This window comes from Xyrauchen texanus, chromosome 42 (assembly GCF_025860055.1).
Source record: "Xyrauchen texanus isolate HMW12.3.18 chromosome 42, RBS_HiC_50CHRs, whole genome shotgun sequence".
Taxonomy (NCBI): domain Eukaryota; kingdom Metazoa; phylum Chordata; class Actinopteri; order Cypriniformes; family Catostomidae; genus Xyrauchen; species Xyrauchen texanus.
This window is the reverse complement of record NC_068317.1, coordinates 24,223,789-24,244,479: the sequence shown is the minus strand read 5'-3', so window position 1 is coordinate 24,244,479 and position 20,691 is coordinate 24,223,789. Positions and strand designations below refer to the sequence as shown.

At 37.2% G+C, this 20,691-nt stretch overlaps 1 protein-coding gene across 1 annotated transcript in view; it reads left to right on the top strand.

Annotated features, from left to right (window-relative positions):
* Positions 1 to 20,691, top strand: part of LOC127635361 (traf2 and NCK-interacting protein kinase-like) — an 82,219-nt gene that overhangs the window by 9,310 nt on the left and 52,218 nt on the right. Inside the window, exon 2 of the mRNA XM_052115339.1 lies at positions 9,206 to 9,271. Coding sequence (XP_051971299.1) covers positions 9,206 to 9,271 — 66 coding nt within the window. The remainder of the gene's footprint in view (positions 1 to 9,205; positions 9,272 to 20,691) is intronic.

The following is a 20,691-nucleotide window of genomic DNA, read 5'->3' as shown; positions in this document are numbered from 1 at the left end:
TTACCATTTCAAAGAGCTCTCATCAAAAAATCCTCCACGTGCAGCAATGACAGCTTTGCAGATCCTTGGCATTCTAGCTGTCAGTTTGTCCAGATACTCAAGTGACATTTCACCCCACACTTCCTGTAGCACTTGCCATAGATGTGGCTGTGTTGTCGGGCACTTCTCAAGCACCTTACAGTTTAGTTGATCCCACATAAGCTCAATGGGCTTAAGATCCATAACACTCTTTTCCAAATATCTGTTATCCAATGTCTATTTTTTTGGGTGTTTTCTGCATATCACAGCACCGTTTTCTTTGTCCGGTCTGCATAAGAGAGCAAAAGATGGACTTTATTTACTTTCCAGCATTGCGTCTCACCAACTAGGTAACAACATACTGTGAAATCAACACTCAACAGACACAATCTACCACCGCACCATTGTCTGCTGAGCTGCAAATATCTGCTACGTTACTGACTGCACTGACAAACTATAGCTGGCTAACAGCAAACAAATGTGATAAACAATGAGTGACATGGTTGTCAGGGACAGGGTTAACGTTATATTAGTTATATTGAAAAGGGAAAATTATGGGGTCATTGTTTATTAACTTTCCAGTATGTATTTCACAAACTAGTTAGCAGCTTTCCGAGAAGACACTGCTTAACTCTGCACCACTTAACTCTGCCCAGTCTGCAGAACCACCGGCGGAGTTGGAGCGCGCTCTGCTGGACAAACTACGTTATGACACCAATTCTAAAGCATTGTTTTCAGCATTATTTGTTCAGAAAAATGTTTTTGTGCATATTGGTAAACATGTACGCAGATACCGATGTATTGTGAAAGGCTTATATAGGCCGATAAATTAAATTAAATTAAATGGCACTAATAAAATCTTCAGTTTTTTGGGGCAATTTCAAGCACCGTATAGCCTTCATTCCACAAAACAATGATTGATTGAGTTTCTAGAGAAAGCGGTTTCTTTTTTTTGCCATTTTTGTCCTTAAATTTACCATAAGACATGCCGGTCTATTGTAGACTGTGGTAACTCACAAACGAACAGAAAGACAATTTAAGATTCATTTAATTAACCACATTACATCAGTAATGTTCTGACTATACTTTGTAATCAGATGAATGCCACCAATTTCCTTTTGAAAAATCTGTACAGTATTCCAAATTTTTGGCCGCCAGTGGACCTCGGTTTTAAAATGAACGGTTATCATACTGTTGAAATCTTCTCATTGACGGTATTGTATAAATATAAAGAGATTTTTCAGCTACATTTATACAGCATCATATAACCTTTGAGTAAAAATAAGTATTTAAATTGTGCCTTGCTCATGTTACATTCACTCACTTTTAAAGGTAACATACAGGTGTCGCTAGCGCAGCGGATCACGAGCACATCTGAAGTGCATCACGAGCAGAGCTCATCATTAGTGCAGCCCGAGTGCATCATACAGACTAGGGGTGCAACAGTTCTCTGTAAAAAATAAATAAAAAGAACCGTACGGTTAGCCACCCACAATTCAGTATTCACTGACAGGGCCAGTGATGGCTAAGCGGTTAAGGCTCTGGGTTACTGACCGAAAGGTCGGGGGTTCAAGCCCCAGCACCGCCAAGATACCACTTGAGCAAGCCCTTGACCCTATCTGCTCCAGGGGTGCTGTTTCATGGCTGACCCTGTGCTCTGACCCCAGCTTAGTTGGGATATGCGAAAACAACTGCATTTCATTGGCTCTGTACAATGACAATAAAGTTGAATCTTTTTTTTTCTGCATATCGCAGTGCCGTTTTGTGGTCAGAGCGCATAAAGCAACGGCTCATTTTAGCTTATCGTGGCCCATTCAGCACGTTTTGCAGCCAACCCACAAGCCCGCTCGGTTCTACCGATGGCCATTCCACCCCTGATCGGCCCAAAAATGTGTCGGCTGACTACAGAAATACAGAAGGGAAACAAAACATGCACTCTTACAATCATTCTCAATGTATTACAATAAAAACACAGATGTAAACATTGTCATAAGTTAATAAATACTCTATGAGCAGTAAAGGCCCAGGTATACTTGGTTTTTCTGTGTTTCAGATCGTCTCGCACCTGGTCGGCCGGGTAAATGCGTCGGCTGACTGGGAAAATGCCCGGTATGCCAAATAACCAGTCCAGCCCTGCTGGTAATACATCGATATACTAAATGATAATTTACGCTGAAATCACTGGGGAAAAATCTGCAGATGAGCCGAAACTGCACATACTCTCTTTTGTTTTTAAGCAAGCACTCAGTGCTAAACTAAAGCGATTGGGGTGATCATTGCCATGTTTCTATAAGATATGTGATTTATATAGTGATATTTTTAGTTCCTTCAGAATATTAAATATATGTGCAGTAGAGTTTGAAATGCATTTTGTGTCGATGCATGTAGCGTAATAGTGTTGACATTAAGTTAAAATGTTGATTTTAGTAATTGGTGGAAAGGTTTTTTTAGTTAAATACCCAGTGAAAATGAACCATGTTTTTACTATATTGTAGTAACAATAACTGTTGTCACTGGTTTTCTTTGCAGAAATCATGGTTTTGATACAATTAGCCATGGTTTCGCAACAATAATACTGTAGTTTCCATATAGTAACCATGACTATATATTGTAAACATGACCGTTACCATATTGATTTTGTGCTTACTATGTTTTTACTATAACACAATGATTTTTATTAAGCACATTTATTTTGTTATGGTTTTACCTATTTATGATTTTATTTCTTTTTTTACCTTGTAGAATTAAGAGTGTCCTTTGTTCAAGATCAAAAAGTTAAAGGATTAAAGTTGAAGAAATCCTAAATAAATTTGAAGAATTTGTTATAACTGAAATATTTTGCTGTGTTTTTATCAGACATATTTAATAACTAAATGTTAAACTGCTAATAATATTATCAAATCAACTCAATACTGTGATACTGTAATACTGTGGTAATTTTTGCGACTGTTAACATAAGGTGAAAAATAAATGTCATGCTTTACACCACTAAATCACACTGGGCCATATAACCAACATCTTAATGTGTGAAACTACTTTCAAAAACACAGAACAGAACTTTTTTTTGTGGTATCAAAATCGGTAACGAGAATCGTGAAATTCTGGTATTTTTGGAAATCTATGCCGAGAGTTGCTGATAAAAAAAAATGTTCCCATCTTTTTTAAAATCTTTATCAATACACCTCATCTGGTGAATATATATATAGGCTATAAATAGCTTAATTTAGTAAATACTTACATATAGTGCATTGTCATTTCAAAATAAGGGTCCACAGTGTGTTTTGGACTTGTTTATAATAAAGAATTCCAGTGTTACGCACCATATCTGAAATTTTCTGTTTATTATTGGGATTTTGGTTACACAATAAACTGCTTTTGGGATATTATTTATTTTGGATTCTTGTAGCCTCAATGTCTGTGGCCACCTTAGTAAGGAAAGACTAAGATTAAGATTTTTTAAATGTATTATTCTATAAATCGATTTAAAAAAACTACTGGCAGATTAATAGGTCATCAGCATTTTCTACCACCTTAGTTGCCTATATCGCAAAATCCATTCATCAGGTCGACCTCTAGTGTGGATAAATGCCTGGTTATAGTGCTCATCATCATTTGATTAATTACTGCTGATCAAAAAGAAAGTGTAAACAAAAACATCCAACCTGGTCTCATAGAATCACGTTACTATGTTAACATTCTTTCGAAATGATTTTTACGTGGCTTGTTGCTCATCTATTTCCCCCCCCAAAAAAAACATTTACCCCTGCTTTCCGCTGGCAGTAATGGCGTGTTGTTAATCGCAACATGCAAGTAGCAGTACATTTTGTAAAAGAGGTGCAAACTATAATGAGCCTAATTTACATAGAAAAGAGGTGTGCTTATGCCGAAAAGTAAGACAGACACTACTCATGACACAGTGCTAATTCAGCGCTATTTTAAGTGGTTGGTGAAACTTGATTGTGGGTGGTGAGTAAAGAAGATGCAGATTTTTGCCTTGAAATATGGTGCAAAAGTAGCGTGGCTGTTAACGGACTGTGCCACTTTGTTTGGAATGGTAAACACCCCTTTACGGAATTCCCAAAATGGTGAGCATGGGCATGATTTAGTAAATCCTTACTCTCTACAATGTATACATTATAAATTTCTCTTTAGACACCATATATGTTTGCAGTCTTACGTAAGAGTTCACAGGAAAGCACTATGCAGGTTCAGACACACCTACTGGCAAAGAGTTACATAAGATGGATGTGCACGTGATTATTTTGAAAACAGCACAGGAAGAAGGTGTTCCTGCAGGTACTGTGGTGGTGCAGGTGTGTGCAAAGTTCATTAGTCAGTCTTTTATTCAGGCAGGTTTTGGAGCAGCAGAGAGATTGATAAGGTTTCTGCTTGCAACCAGCAGCTGCTTCATACAGTGACATGGTGTGGAGTGTCTCTGTCCAAACACACAGCTCTTTTGTGGTGTGCCTGACCTACTTCTTCCCACACAAACTCTTTGGCTAAAAGTCATGCTTGGTTTTAAGAATCCGGCTGAGCTGAGCTGACAAACTGGCTCCCACTCTGTCAGACCACTCAGCTTTTACCCAGATGCTTTTAAGTCAGTCTAAATTCATGTTTATTTCAGACCTTTTGTCCAAGCCAGAACATTTGGTCATGGCTCCAAGTTCATGACGTATCTGTCAGTTTGATTTTTGTGATTATAGTATAAGAAACAGTACAAAAAGTACTGTGATGGTATCAGATGTTAATATCATAGTACATTGATATACCATGGAGCTTTATGATTGTCAAAAACATTTGCCATGGTACATTATGGTACTTAAAACGTATTACCATGTTATATGCCCATGGTATTTCCATGGTACATGTCCAAGTAAACGTGGTATTGCCATGGTATGTATTTAATACGGCAGAGTATTACCATTGTACACTTGTGTTGCTACTTGTGCAACTACTTACAAAAAACATACTTGCTGTGGTGGTACCATGGCACAGTGATTGTATCAGATGGTATTACCATGGGGCTGAATGATTGCCATTTACCATGGTATGTGTATTTCCATTTACCAGGCTACATACGAAACATACATTGTATGATGTTTCTTTTTTACAACAATGCTACCCCTTACCAATAGGGAATGTTATCAGATGGTAATACCATGGTCCTTTATGATTACAGTAGTCAATACCATGGTAATTATATGGTAATCTGAGGTACTTCAAAATGGAGGTTTACCGATAACTACGCTGGTGGAAAAATCTGTTAATTGACCAATAGGCCGATAGTAAAAACGTGAATAAAAATCATCTAAGTCTCTCCTTACTTCCTTCAGCTATGAACAACCTTCAGCTATGAACAAGCCCGCAAAACACTGGGGACTCTTAATTTGAAATGTCTATGCTCACGGCTAACACAAATACAGAAGGGAAACAAAACATGCACTCTTACAATCATTCTCAATGTATTACAATAAAAACACAGATGTAAACATTGTCATAAGTTAATAAATACTCTATGAGCAGTAAAGGCCCAGGTATACTTGGTTTTTCTGTGTTTCAGATCGTCTCGCACCTGGTCGGCCGGGTGTACTCTTCTGACCGCCAGCGATACGCTTTTAATGGAGTCAATGGCCGCCGCGTGCACCAACGATGCGCACAGAAAATGAACGCGTCTGCGGCTATCACATGGTCAAGCCGTGCAGACTAAATTATGTAGAAATATACATCATGAATATTGTGCGGGAAGCGATCCGCAAAACTTTCGTGCCAAGTACATTTTGGCCGTAATTCATCAACACTATAACATCATTCGTCAGTAGCAGTAGTCATGTGACACAACAAACTCCACGCATAGTCAGTAATTATTTTTATTTCACCTCTTAAGGCTGCTGTTATACTATAGATCCAAGCACTTCTATCTGTAGAAACCTCCAGTGCCAAAAAAAAGATGAATAATAATAATAAAAATGCAGATAAGCAATTGTTCCAAAAAGCAACTATCGGTGCCAATACATTGGTAAAAACTGTATGTTGGTCAATCTTTTTTTTTAGGAAAACCAATGCATTACCTTCTGAGTGTCACACATTTTTGCAAAAAAGATATTAAAATAGTACCATCTCCCAAACACCATAGTACTTTTTGTGAGACACACCCTGTCCATTCAGTAATTTTACATTTCTCTGATATGTTCCCAAATCTGTTCTTCCCACACATTCCATCATGCACATCCCTGATTCTTCTTCTTTTTTTCCCTTTTTTTTTTTTGCAAGCTGTGTGTGTTTTTGGAGTTGGTGCAATGAACCATATTTAATAAATTACACCTCTGGTGACATGAGTGGCAGCTATTGTTGGATTACCATGGCAACATGTGTTACTTATTGCTCCAGGTGTGTTGCATTATTTATTGATGTGCTTATTTTCATGAGCATCATGCTCGTTGGAGTAGAATTGAACTGACAGCTCTGAAAACTGCCTCAGATGTATTAAATGTAAATGACATGTAAGTGTGATTTGACAGTCTAGTGCCTTTTTTTTACTCCACATACTGCTGTGTCGTTTATCATTCATTTTTAAATAGAATCACACCAGACAGGTAGAGATTTTTAAGTCTTTAAATATTAGTTCTCACTCTAACAATATGGGTAAACATTACCGGTGGTAATCAACAGGGACATGGTGCTACGATATTATGTGGATATCTTTATATTTGGTTAAATGTGTTTAAAAACTGTAACAGTATACGGTGCAATCTTTTACTTGCAAACTTCCAAACAGTCAAAATAGTACAGAACATAGGAATGTCAGTGTCAGGAAAAAAGGAATGTGAGGGAAAAGTATACCTTAGTTTCAGCATGTTTATCATTACACAAACCCTTGCAGTCCAGCTTAAAGAAGGATCTATATTAACATCCTTTAAAAAATTGATGACTTGTATTCTTAGAGTTTTCTGAGTTAACAAATAGTCAAATATAAATAATTGAGGGTTCGGTGGTCTAATGCTCCAATGTGTTTCGGTTTTTTCACACATTTGCTCCCAGTGATGCTCAGTCTCTCTTTATCCCCAAAATACTAAATATAAAAATTTCATTAAGTATCGATTGGCATTAGAATATCAGTATGGTATTGTGAGTTAAACTGATAAATCGTGTTACTTTGCATATATATATATATATATATATATACAGGTGAAACTCGAAAAATTAGAATATCGTGCAAAAGTTCATTAATTTCAGTAATTCAACTTAAAAGGTGAAACTAATATATTATATAAACTCATTACAAGCAAAGTAAGATATTTCAAGCCTTTATTTGATATAATTTTTATGATTATGGCTTACAGCTTATGAAAACCCCAAATTCAGAATCTCAGAAAATTAGACTATTGTGAAAAGGTTCAGTATTGTAGGCTCAAAGTGTCACACTCTAATCAGCTAAACACCTGCAAAGGGTTCCTGAGCCTTTAAATGGTCTCTCAGTCTGGTTCAGTTGAATTCACAATCATGGGGAAGACTGCTGACCTGACAGTTGTGCAGAAAACCATCATTGACACCCTCCACAAGGAGGGAAAGCCTCAAAAGGTAATTGCAAAAGAAGTTGGAAGTTCTCAAAGTGCTGTATCAAAGCACATTAATAGAAAGTTAAGTGGAAGGGAAAAGTGTGGAAGAAAAAGGTGCACAAGCAGCAGGGATGACCGTAGCCTGGAGAGGATTGTCAGGAAAAGGCCATTCAAATGTGTGGGGGAGCATCACAAGGAGTGGACTGAGGCTGGAGTTACTGCATCAAGAGCCACCACACACAGACGGGTCCTGAACATGGGCTTTAAATGTCAAACGTCTTACCTGGGCTAAAGAAAAAAAGAACTGGTCTGTTGCTCAGTGGTCCAAAGTCCTCTTTTCTGATGAGAGCAAATTTTGCATCTCATTTGGAAACCAAGGTCCCAGAGTCTGGAGGAAGAATGGAGAGGCACACAATCCAAGATGCTTGAAGTCCAGTGTGAAGTTTCCACAGTCTGTGTTGGTTTGTGGAGCCATGTCATCGGCTGGTGTTGGTCCACTGTGCTTTATTAAGTCCAGAGTCAACGCAGCCGTCTACCGGGACATTTTAGAGCACTTCATGCTTCCTTCAGCAGACAAGCTTTATGGAGATGCTGACTTCATTTTCCAGCAGGACTTGGCACCTGCCCACACTGCCAAAATTACCAAAACCTGGTTCAATGACCATGGTATTACTGTGCTTGATTGGCCAGCAAACTCGCCTGACCTGAACCCCATAGAGAATCTATGGGGCATTGCTAAGAGAAAGATGAGAGACATGAGACCAAACAATGCAGAAGAGCTGAAGGCCGCTATTGAAGCATCTTGGTCTTCCATAACACCTCAGCAGTGCCACAGGCTGATAGCATCCATGCCACGCCGCATTGAGGCAGTAATTAATGCAAAAGGGGCCCAAACCAAGTACTGAGTACATATGCATGATTATACTTTTCAGAGGGCCGACATTTCTGTATTTAAAATCCTTTTTTTAATTGATTTCATGTAATATTCTAATTTTCTGAGATTCTGAATTTGGGGTTTTCATAAGCTGTAAGCCATAATCATCAAAATTATATCAAATAAAGGCTTGAAATATCTTACTTTGCTTGTAATGTGTCTATATAATATATTAGTTTCACCTTTTAAGTTGAATTACTGAAATTAATGAACTTTTGCACGATATTCTAATTTTTTGAGTTTCACCTGTATAAGCAAAGTTAGACTGCAATTTTACCAAAAATGCAGAACTATCTGCACAATAACACTTGGTACAGGAAGTACAGAACATTATTGACATGTTTGCTGTATGAGAACAGAGATAAGTTATGGTTGTGTTTATGATTTTCAGGAAATCGTATTTGTAGATTTATTTATATTTGACTGAATCTTTCCACTTCGGTTCCTCATAATTTGTCTGACTCATAAGTTAGTTTCAAAGTTCATTTTATGGCCTTTGCTTATTGGGCTTTTATGTTCAATGTTCCAACAGATATTTAACTGTAATTGACACACTTTTTGTTTAGGCCTTATGACTGCAGTATCAGTCTCCGTGTTTATGATGACCTCAGTGTTTAAGTATGTGTGATTTTCCTTGATGTCCAATGACAGGAACAATGCAAGCTAATCTTTTCTTCTATTATTTCTCTCCCCTCAGGACCCTGCAGGCATATTTGAGCTGGTGGAGCTAGTGGGAAATGGGACGTATGGACAAGTATATAAGGTAAGTAGTGAGTTAACACTTAATGGGATTATTAATATAATCCCATCTATCCCTTACAAATATTTACCATGGTAATCATAGTTTTCTGTTAAAATGTGAAGTTACTGAACTTATTGGTGGTGCTACTTTGACTATTACAATTTCAACCTGGGGCCGGTTGCATAAAACTGTTTTAGACTAGTCTTACTAGTTAGTCGTCTAAAATGTTGGTCTTAATTTTTTCAGTCAGTTGCATAAAAACTTAGATCAGTCTAATTAAAGACCAAAATGTAAGACAGCACACCTCAGGCTAACTTTTGCTAACTAATTTTATTTTCAATGGTAAAATGGCTGTCAGCTGAGCCAGTGGGGGCTGAAAGGGGCATGAGTTGAGACTTGGTTGAAGATTTGACTTCAAAAATGGGAACAAAATGTTGTGTTTTTAATTATTTGGTTTAAATAACTAAATGTGTTCATTAAAATACATTTTGAAGCACTGTAGTCCTCCTAATAAACAAATATTCTCAGTGAATAAAAAATGTATTGAGCGTCCACTGTCTGACATTTTCTTTAAGCTGTTCAGTGTCTTATTTTTCCCACAATGCAATGCAAATTAGACTATCTTACTAAAGACAACTGTGAGCTTGTTTTATGCAACAGGCTTTCTATGGCGTCTTTAGCTAGTCAAACGATCTGTTTTTGTGTATATCTCATACTAAATTGTTTTAAAATTCAAGCAAAATCTAACATAATACAAAGGCAAATTTTTTCAATGATAATGTTATTTGCTGAAGAAAAAAGATATCCAATTCCAACTGGGCCTGTGTGAATGCGTATCTTACCCCTTAGTTACTAAATCCCCAAATCTATGAAATCGCATTCATAATGGGGTTCAGCTGGACTAGACATACCCAGGTCTGATTACTGCCAGCCCTGTTCAATCAAATCTACAAGTAGAATGTTTTCAGCGACATGAAGTTGGCTAAAAGGTCTCATCCAGTAACAATATGCCAAGGTTGAAAGAAATTCCAGAAATGATAAGGGAAAAGGTGATTTGAAATACAACAGTCTGGGAAAGGTTACTAAGCTATTTCAAAAGCTCTGGGACTCCAAAGAACCAAAGTGAGAGCCATTATCTCCAAATGGAGAAAACTTGGCACAGTAGTGAACCTTCCCAGAAGTGGCCAACCTTCCAATATTCCTCCAAGAGCACAGCAACGGCTTATCCAGAAAGTCACAAAAAAAGCCAAGGAAAACACCCAAGGAACTACAGGTCTCTCTCGCATCAATAAAGGTCATTGTTCATGACTCAACTATCAGAAAGACATTGGTAAAAAATGGCAATTATGGAATAGTGGCGACGTAAAAACCACTGCTAACCCAGAAGTACCTTAAGGCTTGTCTGAATTTTGCCAAAACACACCTTGATGATCCTCAAAGATTTTGGGAGAATGTTCTGTGGACTGAGTAGAAAGTAGAACTGTTTGGAAGACAGGGGTCCTGTTACATCTGGTGTAAATCAAACTCAGTCTTTCACAAAAAGAATTTCACAAAAAGAACATCATACTTATGGTCACACATGAGTGTAAGTGTGATGGTGTGGGAATGCTTTGCTGCTTCAGGGCCAGGGCGATTGCAATAATTCAGGAAAACATGAATTCTGCTCTCTACCAGAAAATCCTAAAGGAGAATATCAGGTCATCAGTCAGTGAGTTGAAGCTCAAGCGCAACTGGATTATGCAGCAAGACAACGACCCAAAGCATAGGAGTAAGTCCACCTCTGAGTGGCTCAAAAAAAGCTAAATTAAAGTTTTGGAGTGGCCGAGTCAAAGTCCTGACTTGAACCCGATTGAGATGCTGTGACAGGACCTTAAACAGGAAGTTCATGCTAAAAACTCTCCAGTGTGGCTGAACTAAAGCAGTTCTGCAATGAAGAGTGGGCCAAAATTCCACCACAGCGTTGTGAAAGACTATCCAGTTATCGGAAGTCTTTGTTTGCTGTTGTTGCTCCTAAAGGTGGCACAACCAGCTATTAAGTTTGAGGGGGTAGTTAGTTTTTCACATGGGTGATATAGGTGTTGTATAACTTTTTTGCTTCAAAATATATATACTGTGTGTGTGTGTGTGTGTGTGTGTGTGTGTGTGTGTGTGTGTATATATATATATATTTGAAAACTGTATTTTGTGTTTACTCAGGCTGCCTTTGTTTTATGTTATATCTCGTTTGAAGATTTTAAACAATTTAGTATGAAAAATACACCAATATTGAAGAAATTAGGAAGGGGCAAAGACTATAAAAAAGACTACTCAATGCCTAAACCTAACCAAAAGTGTTTTAAAATGCAGAAGCAAAATGAAAAGCCTGTTTTCTGAAGCAGCCACATCATTTCATGTGGCTTCTTTGATTATATTGCGTTACATGTCAGCTTGTTATCGTGGCTGGACTTGAACTGTGGTCATCCGACTCAAAGTTGAACGCTCTATGAGGTGAGCTGAAAATGTGTCGTTTTTCAAAAGATGTGAAACATGTCGATATCATAAAATAGCAGGTTCTGAGTAATGGAGAGAATTTTTTTTATTTATAAATCACCTGGAAACCCATTTTGCAAAATGTATATAGTCACATTTTCACTATGAGACCAGGTTGCACAATTGGACAAACCCCTAAACTCAAGTATTACAAATTTCAAAAAGGCTAATAAATAAGGAAGGACCAGAGCCACATCTTTGGGCCAGAATATTATTAAGACTTTGGAAGTTGAGGTCCCCTGACAATATTATGTCCCCCCATGACCATGGTTCCGTAAAAAACACTGCATCTTATCAACCATATAGCATATAGCATGGATTATGGTATTTTGTCAGAACTATTGTTACCATGGTACATTTTTGCAAATATCAGACAGCTAGTTCAGAAGTGTGTTTTGTTTTTCCCTCACTGTTTAGCTTGAGAGTTCCACCTGGTGAGATGTTCCCTTTTCCTCTATTGAGAGATTTGCACATAACTGTTAGTTCCTCACCAGAGTCTGTGTGGTATTTTCAGGCATGTCAGGACTCATGTGTTTTCTTACACTTCTTGCCATTTCTCTGAAAGATCCTTCACACCTTCTTTTACACTCTTAAAAACTATCAATTGCTGTATTTGGGTATATACATATGTACATATTCAAATTTCATTATGATTTGGGAACATGTATGATATATATATATATATATATATATATATATATATATATATATATATATATATATATATATATATATATATATTAAATATATATATATTAAATATATATATATATATATTAAATATATATATATATATATATATATATATATATATACATTTGAAGTCAGAAGTTTACATACACTTATGTTGAAGTTATTAAAACAAATTTTTTAACCAGTCCACAGATTTAATATTAGCAAACTATAGTTTTTTAATGTCGTTTATGATGTCTACTTTGTGTATGACATGAGTCATTTTTCCAACGATTGTTTAGACAGATTGTTTCACTTTTAATTGACTATATCACAATTCCAGTGGGTCATAAGATTATACACACACACACACTAAGTTGAGCTTTCTCTAGAAACTGATCATTCAATCATTGTTTTGAGGAATGAAGGCTATACAATGCTTGAAATTTCATACAAATTATTGTATACATTATATACACTACTGGTCAATAGTTTTTAAACACTCATTTTTTATTATGTATATATTTTTTTCACATTTTAGAATAATAGTAAAGTCATCAAAACTATGGAATAATAGAAAAGGAAATATGGGAATTATGTTGTGAAATAAATAAAACTGTTATATTTTAGCATCTTCAAAGTAGTCACCCTTTGCCTAGAATTTGCAGACATGAACTCTTCACATTTTTCAACCAACTACTTGAGGTGTCACCTTGGGATGCTTTTTAAACCGTATTGAAGGAGCTCCCGTCTGTGTTGGGCACTTTTTGCCTTCTTTTCTGTATTATTTGGTCCAAGTCATCAGTTTAAATTAAGTTTTGTTTTATAATTAAATAAATTAATATGTTGGCACAATTATATTTTTGTCTACAAAACTAATTTCAAACATTTATGCATACACCTTCAGATCAAAAGATTTTTGAGATCATGAGAAACATTTCAGTCAAGTGTTTCAAACGTTCAACACAAATTGCCAAATTTCTTAAAATGAGAAGGCATGTTCCTTTTGTTATCTTAAGGACAAGAAAACCTCAAATTTATATTTTAGACTTCCAGCCTTCCCAAACTGGTGCTCAGCTGGTTTAGCTGGTGGGCCTGCTGATCTGCCAGCATGTGCCCATAACCCCTCTAAAACCAGCAAACAAACCAGAATTGGCTGGTTTAAGCTTACAGAGATTTCAACATGAACTAAAATATTTCTCTTCAAATTCTTCCAATAAAACTTTAGATTTCCTGAGCAGTGAAAATGCAAACTCTTATAATTTTTGTCTGGTTTACCCACAGTGTTCAGACCACTGATTCTGGTCTTATTGATCAAGTGCCATGAGGAGAATGTAGTGCTCTGTTACATGGGTTTTTAATTTTTTTTTAATTATGAGATCACTGATCATGGGGTCTGATCTGATTCTCAGATCTCAAGCATTGAGGAGCAGCTAAAGGGATAGTTCACCAAATCAAGAAAATTCTGCCATCATTTATTTATTTACTCCCATTTACTTTACTCATGTTATTCCAAACCCATATGATTTTCTTTCTTCTGTGGAACACAATGGGAGATTTTAGGCAGAATGACATCCTAAGTCACCATTCACTTTCATTGTGTGGAAAAAAAAAATGCAGTAAACGTGAATGGTGACTGAGGCTAACATTCTATCTTGTATCTTCTTTGCAAGAAAGGGTTTGGAACAACAGGACAGTGAGTAAGTGATGACAGAATTTAAATTTTTTGGTGAACTAAACCTTTAAGCAATCTGTAAGTCTCAACACCTGTCATAACGTTACAGATTTATTGGAATAAAAATATTATTGGATACATGAACTCAAAGTGAAAGAGGATGTGACTGCAATATATGCCTCTTATTTAGATCAAGCAGAAGTGGCACTTTGCAGAAGTTATTGGGGTTTGACATTGAATGCAGTCTGAGTGCAGTCAGCAGTGTGATCTGATGTGTCGGCCACTCCTGAAGGCCAATGGAGGGGTCAGACTTTATCAGGCATTACATCTTATTTTTGATGGAAATTGTCATTTGCCTTTTATACAGAAAATAAGATTGATTTGTTACAGCACAAGATTAGCTGTTAAGTGAATGTGCACCTATTCTGTGTAGCATGTGTTAATGAGAGTAAAAGAGAAAAGGTGTGAACAGTGAAGTCAAAATGAAAGATCATTTGAATCAGTGGAATTTGCAAATTCATGTCAACTGAATCGGGTCCTGTTATTCCTCATAAATGTGCTATTTTTCATACCTGTGCACTCGTAATGTTATTTAGAATTCTTCACATTAACCAGATATTTTCAGAGATATATTTCAGGGATACGTTGTGTTTTTGCTATAGCCACAGAGTGCTGATATTAACACTCAGAAGTCAACATATGAATGCTGCATTACATATGTCTGCAAATGAACCTGTAATAGAAGAAAGTATTTTAAATGTAAAAACCGACATCCTTCATCTTCTAAGGTACATGTATTTTGTACTGTTTGTGAGCCACCAAGAAAGCACAGTCTGTGATGTTTCTATACCGGATTTGTGTGGGCAAATCAGTCCAAATATATTAAATAAATGCATATAAAACAGAGTTGCTCATTTGTGTGTGGGAGTTTTTCAAAAGCACATAACACAAATGCATGCTTCTGACATCCTTAATAACCCCAAGATTAGTTGGAACAGCAGGAATTCATTTATGATTTTGAGTAGGTTCTGAACAGAATTAGACAATTCTACTGTAGATGTTATTTTGGTGGCTTTGGTGAAGCTTCATTCAGGTCGCAACTAGTCATGATTGGCTGACGCTTAGCGGGAATGAAAGTAGAGGCAAGGAAATTGTGAATCATGGTATTTATGCATTGATTTGTTTTTCTGTAATGAAAGAAAGAATAAAAAGAAAAGTCACAGTCAGCTCCCTTGATTCCTTTGACTCATGAGATGTGCCTGCTCTTTTTTTTTTTTTTTTTTTTTTTAAATCGCACTGTTGATTTGAATTGCCTCATTATTTGAATTATTTGGTTTTTATTCCTGTTTTTTCTCCTGTTAATAACAAATCAATCATAAAATAATAAATTCTTACCAGTCATTTTAAGTCTTGTGTCAAAACTCAACAGTTCAGCTCATCAACATGAAAATTATTTTGAACATTGTTATTTTGACACTATGCACCTAATTTTAAAAAGCAAAGCACATTTTCTAATAACTAAAACAGCCAAATGCCACAAAACCGTATATTGCATTACCAATTCAGCAGCATTTTCCATAGTTAATTTCATGGTGTATGGTGCATCTTGTGTGATCAGATGTGCAGATTCATAGCAAAATCAGTATTTGGATAAAGGTTTGTTAAACCGATATCTTCTGCTTCACTCCGTAGCTGTGTAACAGTTTGTCTCTGTATCTCTGTTGGAGTCAGCAGAGTTCATCTTAAAGGAATTTTCTGGGTTCAATACAAGTTAAGCTCAATCGAAAGCATTTGTGACAATGTAGATTAACCCAAAAAGGATTTTGAGTTGTCCCTCCTTTTCTTTAAAAAAAGCACATATCTAGGTTACAGTGAGGCATTTACTGTAAAAAGTATAACTGTAAATGTGATAATCGTCACTGTTTCATAAGTATAGGCACAAGACGTAAATGAAATGCATGCCAACATGATTTTAGTGTGATTTAAAACCGCTTGTGAAACTTTACTGTGTAAAGTTCCAATTTTACAAATGTGTTGTCATGACAACGTAACAAAGGCATAAACCGTTAATCTCTGAAACGACCATAAAAAAATAGGATTTAAGCAACTTTACAGCTCAAATAACACACAGGTTTTTACAAAAGAGTGAATGTTATTGTAAAGAGATTTTGGAAATGGAAAGGAGGCGAGAACCGGCTTGACAATATAAATAATAGTTCAATAGTAATGAAGAACTAAACAAAAAGACAAACACTCACAGGTGTCGGACAGCTGTCCGTAAATCTGTCTCTCTCGCGCGCACTGCAGCTTCCAGTCGGCCCTTATCCCTCTCTGAGGCTTGATTAGTCTGATTAGGGGCCAGGTGTGTAGCATCACGACCCGGGCCCGTTCTCCGCCCTGACACAGTTATGCTTTTAGAGAATGATACTTCACAATTCTGCCTTAAAACAATGCAAAAAGTGGCCCCACTTATTTATTTGTAAGTGCCTCAATTTTCCTTTTTTTAAAGAAAAGGATTTTTTTTTTCTTTTGGTAATCAATATTATGCCACAGATGCTGTCGATTTAACTTAACTTGTATTGAACCTCGAATATTCCTTTTACATGTGGGTATCTCATTTATTCAGGTATCTCAGTTGCTGCAAAACTGGGACTTTTCACTGCAATCAACCTCCGAACCACTGTTTTGGTCAACCTCACAAATTGTTGAGGGGTCTTACTCTTATTACCTGAAGGCTCTTTGATCTCATAAGCCTATTCTGGTCTCCTGCATTGCTGCAAGGTGTATTTTTCTAAATGCAGGTAGACTAATCAGAGAGCAAATAAAAAAGCAGCATTAACTTTACTATGACCTTGCAGATAATCCCACACAGCTCTTTCCTGGTGGAAAAAAAGCTGGTGACCAGCATGGAAGCTGGTGTGCTGGTGTCCCCAACAACCTTCTTTAAGGGATAGTTTATCCCAAAAAAATAAAATTCTAGCTTAATTTACTCCCCTCCATGTTGTTTCAAATTCATAAGACTTTCTTTCATGGAACACAACAGGATATGTTTGGCAGATGACCGCCTCAGTCACTTTTCTCTTTTATTGTATAGAAAAAAAATGGAATAAAAGTAAATGGTGACTGAGGCTTTCTTTCTGCCTAACATCTGCTTTTGTGTTCCACATAAGAAAGTCATACAGGTGAGGCCTGGGTAGCTCAGTGGTAAAAGACGCTAGCTAACAGCACTGGGGTTCGCTAGTTCGAATCGCAGGGTGTGCTGAGTGACTCCAGCCAGGTCCCATAAGCAACCAAATTGGCCTGGTTGGTAGGGAGGGTTGAGTCACATGGGATAACATCCTCATGGTCGCTATAATGTGGTTAGTTCTTAGTAGGGTGCATGGTGAGTTGAGCGTGGATGCCACGGTGGATGGCGTGAAGCCTCCACACGTGCTGTCTCTGTGGTAATGCGCTCAACAAGCTACGTGATAAGATGTGAGGATTGACAGTCTCAGACGTGGAGGCAACTGAGATTTGTCCTCCGCCCACCCGGATTGAGGCGAATCACTACGCGACCACAAGGACTTAAAAGCACATTGGGAATTGGGCATAATATTTGGGGGGAAAAAATAAATAAAAAAAGTCATACAGGTTTAGAACAACATGAGAGTGTGTAAATGAGGATGGAATTTTAACATTTGGGTGGGTGAACTTTCCCTTTAAATAGCTTAAACAGCTGGCCAACCTGTGTAAATGGAAAGATAATGCTAGTTGACTATTTTCACAGTCAAGAACCCATAGCAATGGTGGCCCACTAGCTAGACCAGCACCAGACCAGTATGAAAAATCATCCTGGTCTATGATGGTCTTTTCAGTAGGGTTTCTCTCCAAGATTGGTCGGCATTTTGGGAGATTCAGAAACTCATTAAAAATGCACCCCATGCTAGGAGGAAATAGATTCTGGGTCAGGATGTGCTGCATGGGGACCGCTAATCTCCCACTCACATGACACTCCTTTTGAGAGAAATCTGCTATGATGTAGAAAAATGAAAACTAATTTCATCAAAAGCCTGAGAGTAAGATTTCATTTCAAAACAAGCATTTTTAAAGAGGTTTATTTAATTGCTGCCATTCCTCATCGATCTTAGGGTTAGGTATTTGAACCACCTAACGCATGAATGATACCTCTAATCATGTGGGTTGTTGAGGAAACATTTGTTATTACATTACTAAGCAATCAGACTTAGGATTTCACCTGACAGACAAATGGAAAAATGCAAAAGGCTCTCAAGCCACATTTAGGGACCAGAATATCATAGAAACTTGGGGGTGGGCTACTTTTACTTGGGCCAGTAATCAACCACCATGCAACTGCCCAGAATTCCCAACTTGGTGGAAATATCAAGTCATTTTTATATGGGGATTTCCAGGCCTGGAAACTCATGGAAATTCTGTAAATCTTAAAATGTCATGAAAATATCATTAGTGAATATACAGTGCATATTTCAATACATTTAATTGGCTTGAAAATCGTCTTTGTTAGTGCAGTCTCTATTAAATATTTAGAAAAAAAATCATTATCCAATCCAAGCAACTGGAAAAGTCATGGAAAAGTCATGGAGAAATCATTGAAACTCATTGGTAAAAAGGTGTGGGAACCCTGACCCTAACAACACACAAAAAACAATAACACTCTAAACACCTTGGGGACCGCAGAGCAGTGCCATGGCAATCACCCACAACACCCTAACGTCATGGTGGCAAGTTTTGTATGAGCAAGCACCACTCACCATTTTCATCAGAAAAGTTTAATCTAGCTGTAGTTATAGATTAAAAATTAGGCATTTTGTCAATGATAAAACTGTCTTGCAATCCACCTTTTGTAGCGATAATGTTGCATGTTTCCTAACTTTTCACCCATGCGTCATCAGTTAAATACAGAGCTTTATGGTTAAATTGGGAAGCTTCCACAATGAGGCTGCAAATAAAACACCAACTTCCTTCATACCATAAGTGACTGCAGGGCATGTGGTCTAAGCTTTTCTCTGAATGGAAAATGAGTGAGGAGTTTCTGGCCCTCAAAGCTCTCTTAGAGACTGAATGGAGACGGGGGTCATGCTAGGTCACATGTCTCAGGAACAAGAGGAGCTGTCTGTACAAGAGTGTGAATATCATCAACCTCCTCCGCCTTCCAGGCCTGTTGCTAGGATACTGAGAGGAAGTGGTGCGTCTTTTCGCACTGCACCCTGTGTTAAACGGTACAAACATACACCAGTCTCACAGTGATAAACGACTTCCTGATTGCACTATAATAGATGTTCCGTTTTCATGGCTTGTTTGTAGAGAAGTGTACGAATACCATTACCTTTGTTGGATTGGTTCCCTACCCTCTGGGAGATAACGTCTTAGTGCTTATGTTTGGTTAGAGAGTCGAGTATTGCTAGTAACGACTGTGCTGATGAAATACCACAGCAATGTCTTGCTGACAGCATTTTGTGTCTACAGTTATGATGCACTAATACCGCAAGCTCTCAGATAGCCTTTTACAGTCATTGAAGACATGATGGCAACAGATCCTTGCAATGCATTTTAGCTGCCAATCTAAATTAGAGGGAAAACTCTTTCCAAAAGGGCTCTGTGACCACACTGTGCTTATCCGTCAAGCATCTGCTAGCATGCGCACCAATTCTCACATTGGCTACAAATAAATCTGCAGAGAAGTACAAGGATATTCTTTAAAAAATCATAACATTCTGTTATGGCTCTGTTGATTTTGTTTTATTGTGTAATTGCATGTAGTTTTAGGCTTTGTTCAGAATAGTACTGTATATCCTCTTAAACTGTGCAGACCCACTGTGGAAATATGGCAAGCTGTTTTAACTCTTAAATCACTGAAATCCATGAATGCAGATGCTAAGGCATATGTGACATCAATTGAAAGCTTAGAATCTGAACCTTTCAGAGAAAAACATTTGTATCACAAATTTGCCCCACCTAGAGATTTTAAAAAGTAATATACTGTAAAAGTCCTTCCCAGAGCACTTAAATAGACAAGTCATATATCAAATGAAAGCTCTTATTCTCTGACAAAATAGCAGAGGGTTTTCTAGTTAACAGTGTCTAGAAGCACTTCTCATCATAAAAGTAAAGATGGAGCTGTAGGCGTAACACCATCACAATTATTCTGATCTTATTATTTCCATGCACATTTTCCAACTCCAAACCATATAAACTTGAATGCTTATTGGATTCAATCATTTTCATGTGATATGTATTTGTGTAATGAGGGAGGGTGTGGCGAAAGTGACAAACACCTTTTATCAAGGTGTATATAATTATTAGGCAGCTTCATTACCTCATGGGTTAAAATGGGCCAAAAAAGAGATTTAACTGACACAGAAAAGTAAACATTTTTAAAATGCCTTTCAGATGCAACACTCTTGAAATATCTAAACTATAGAGGTCTGACTAAAATGTTTTGTTGCGAATTGTCAACTTGGGCACAAAAAACACATGGAGAACAAAAGGTGCAAATTAACTGCAAAAGACTTGAGAAGCTACCAGGAACCCATTATCCTCCAATGCT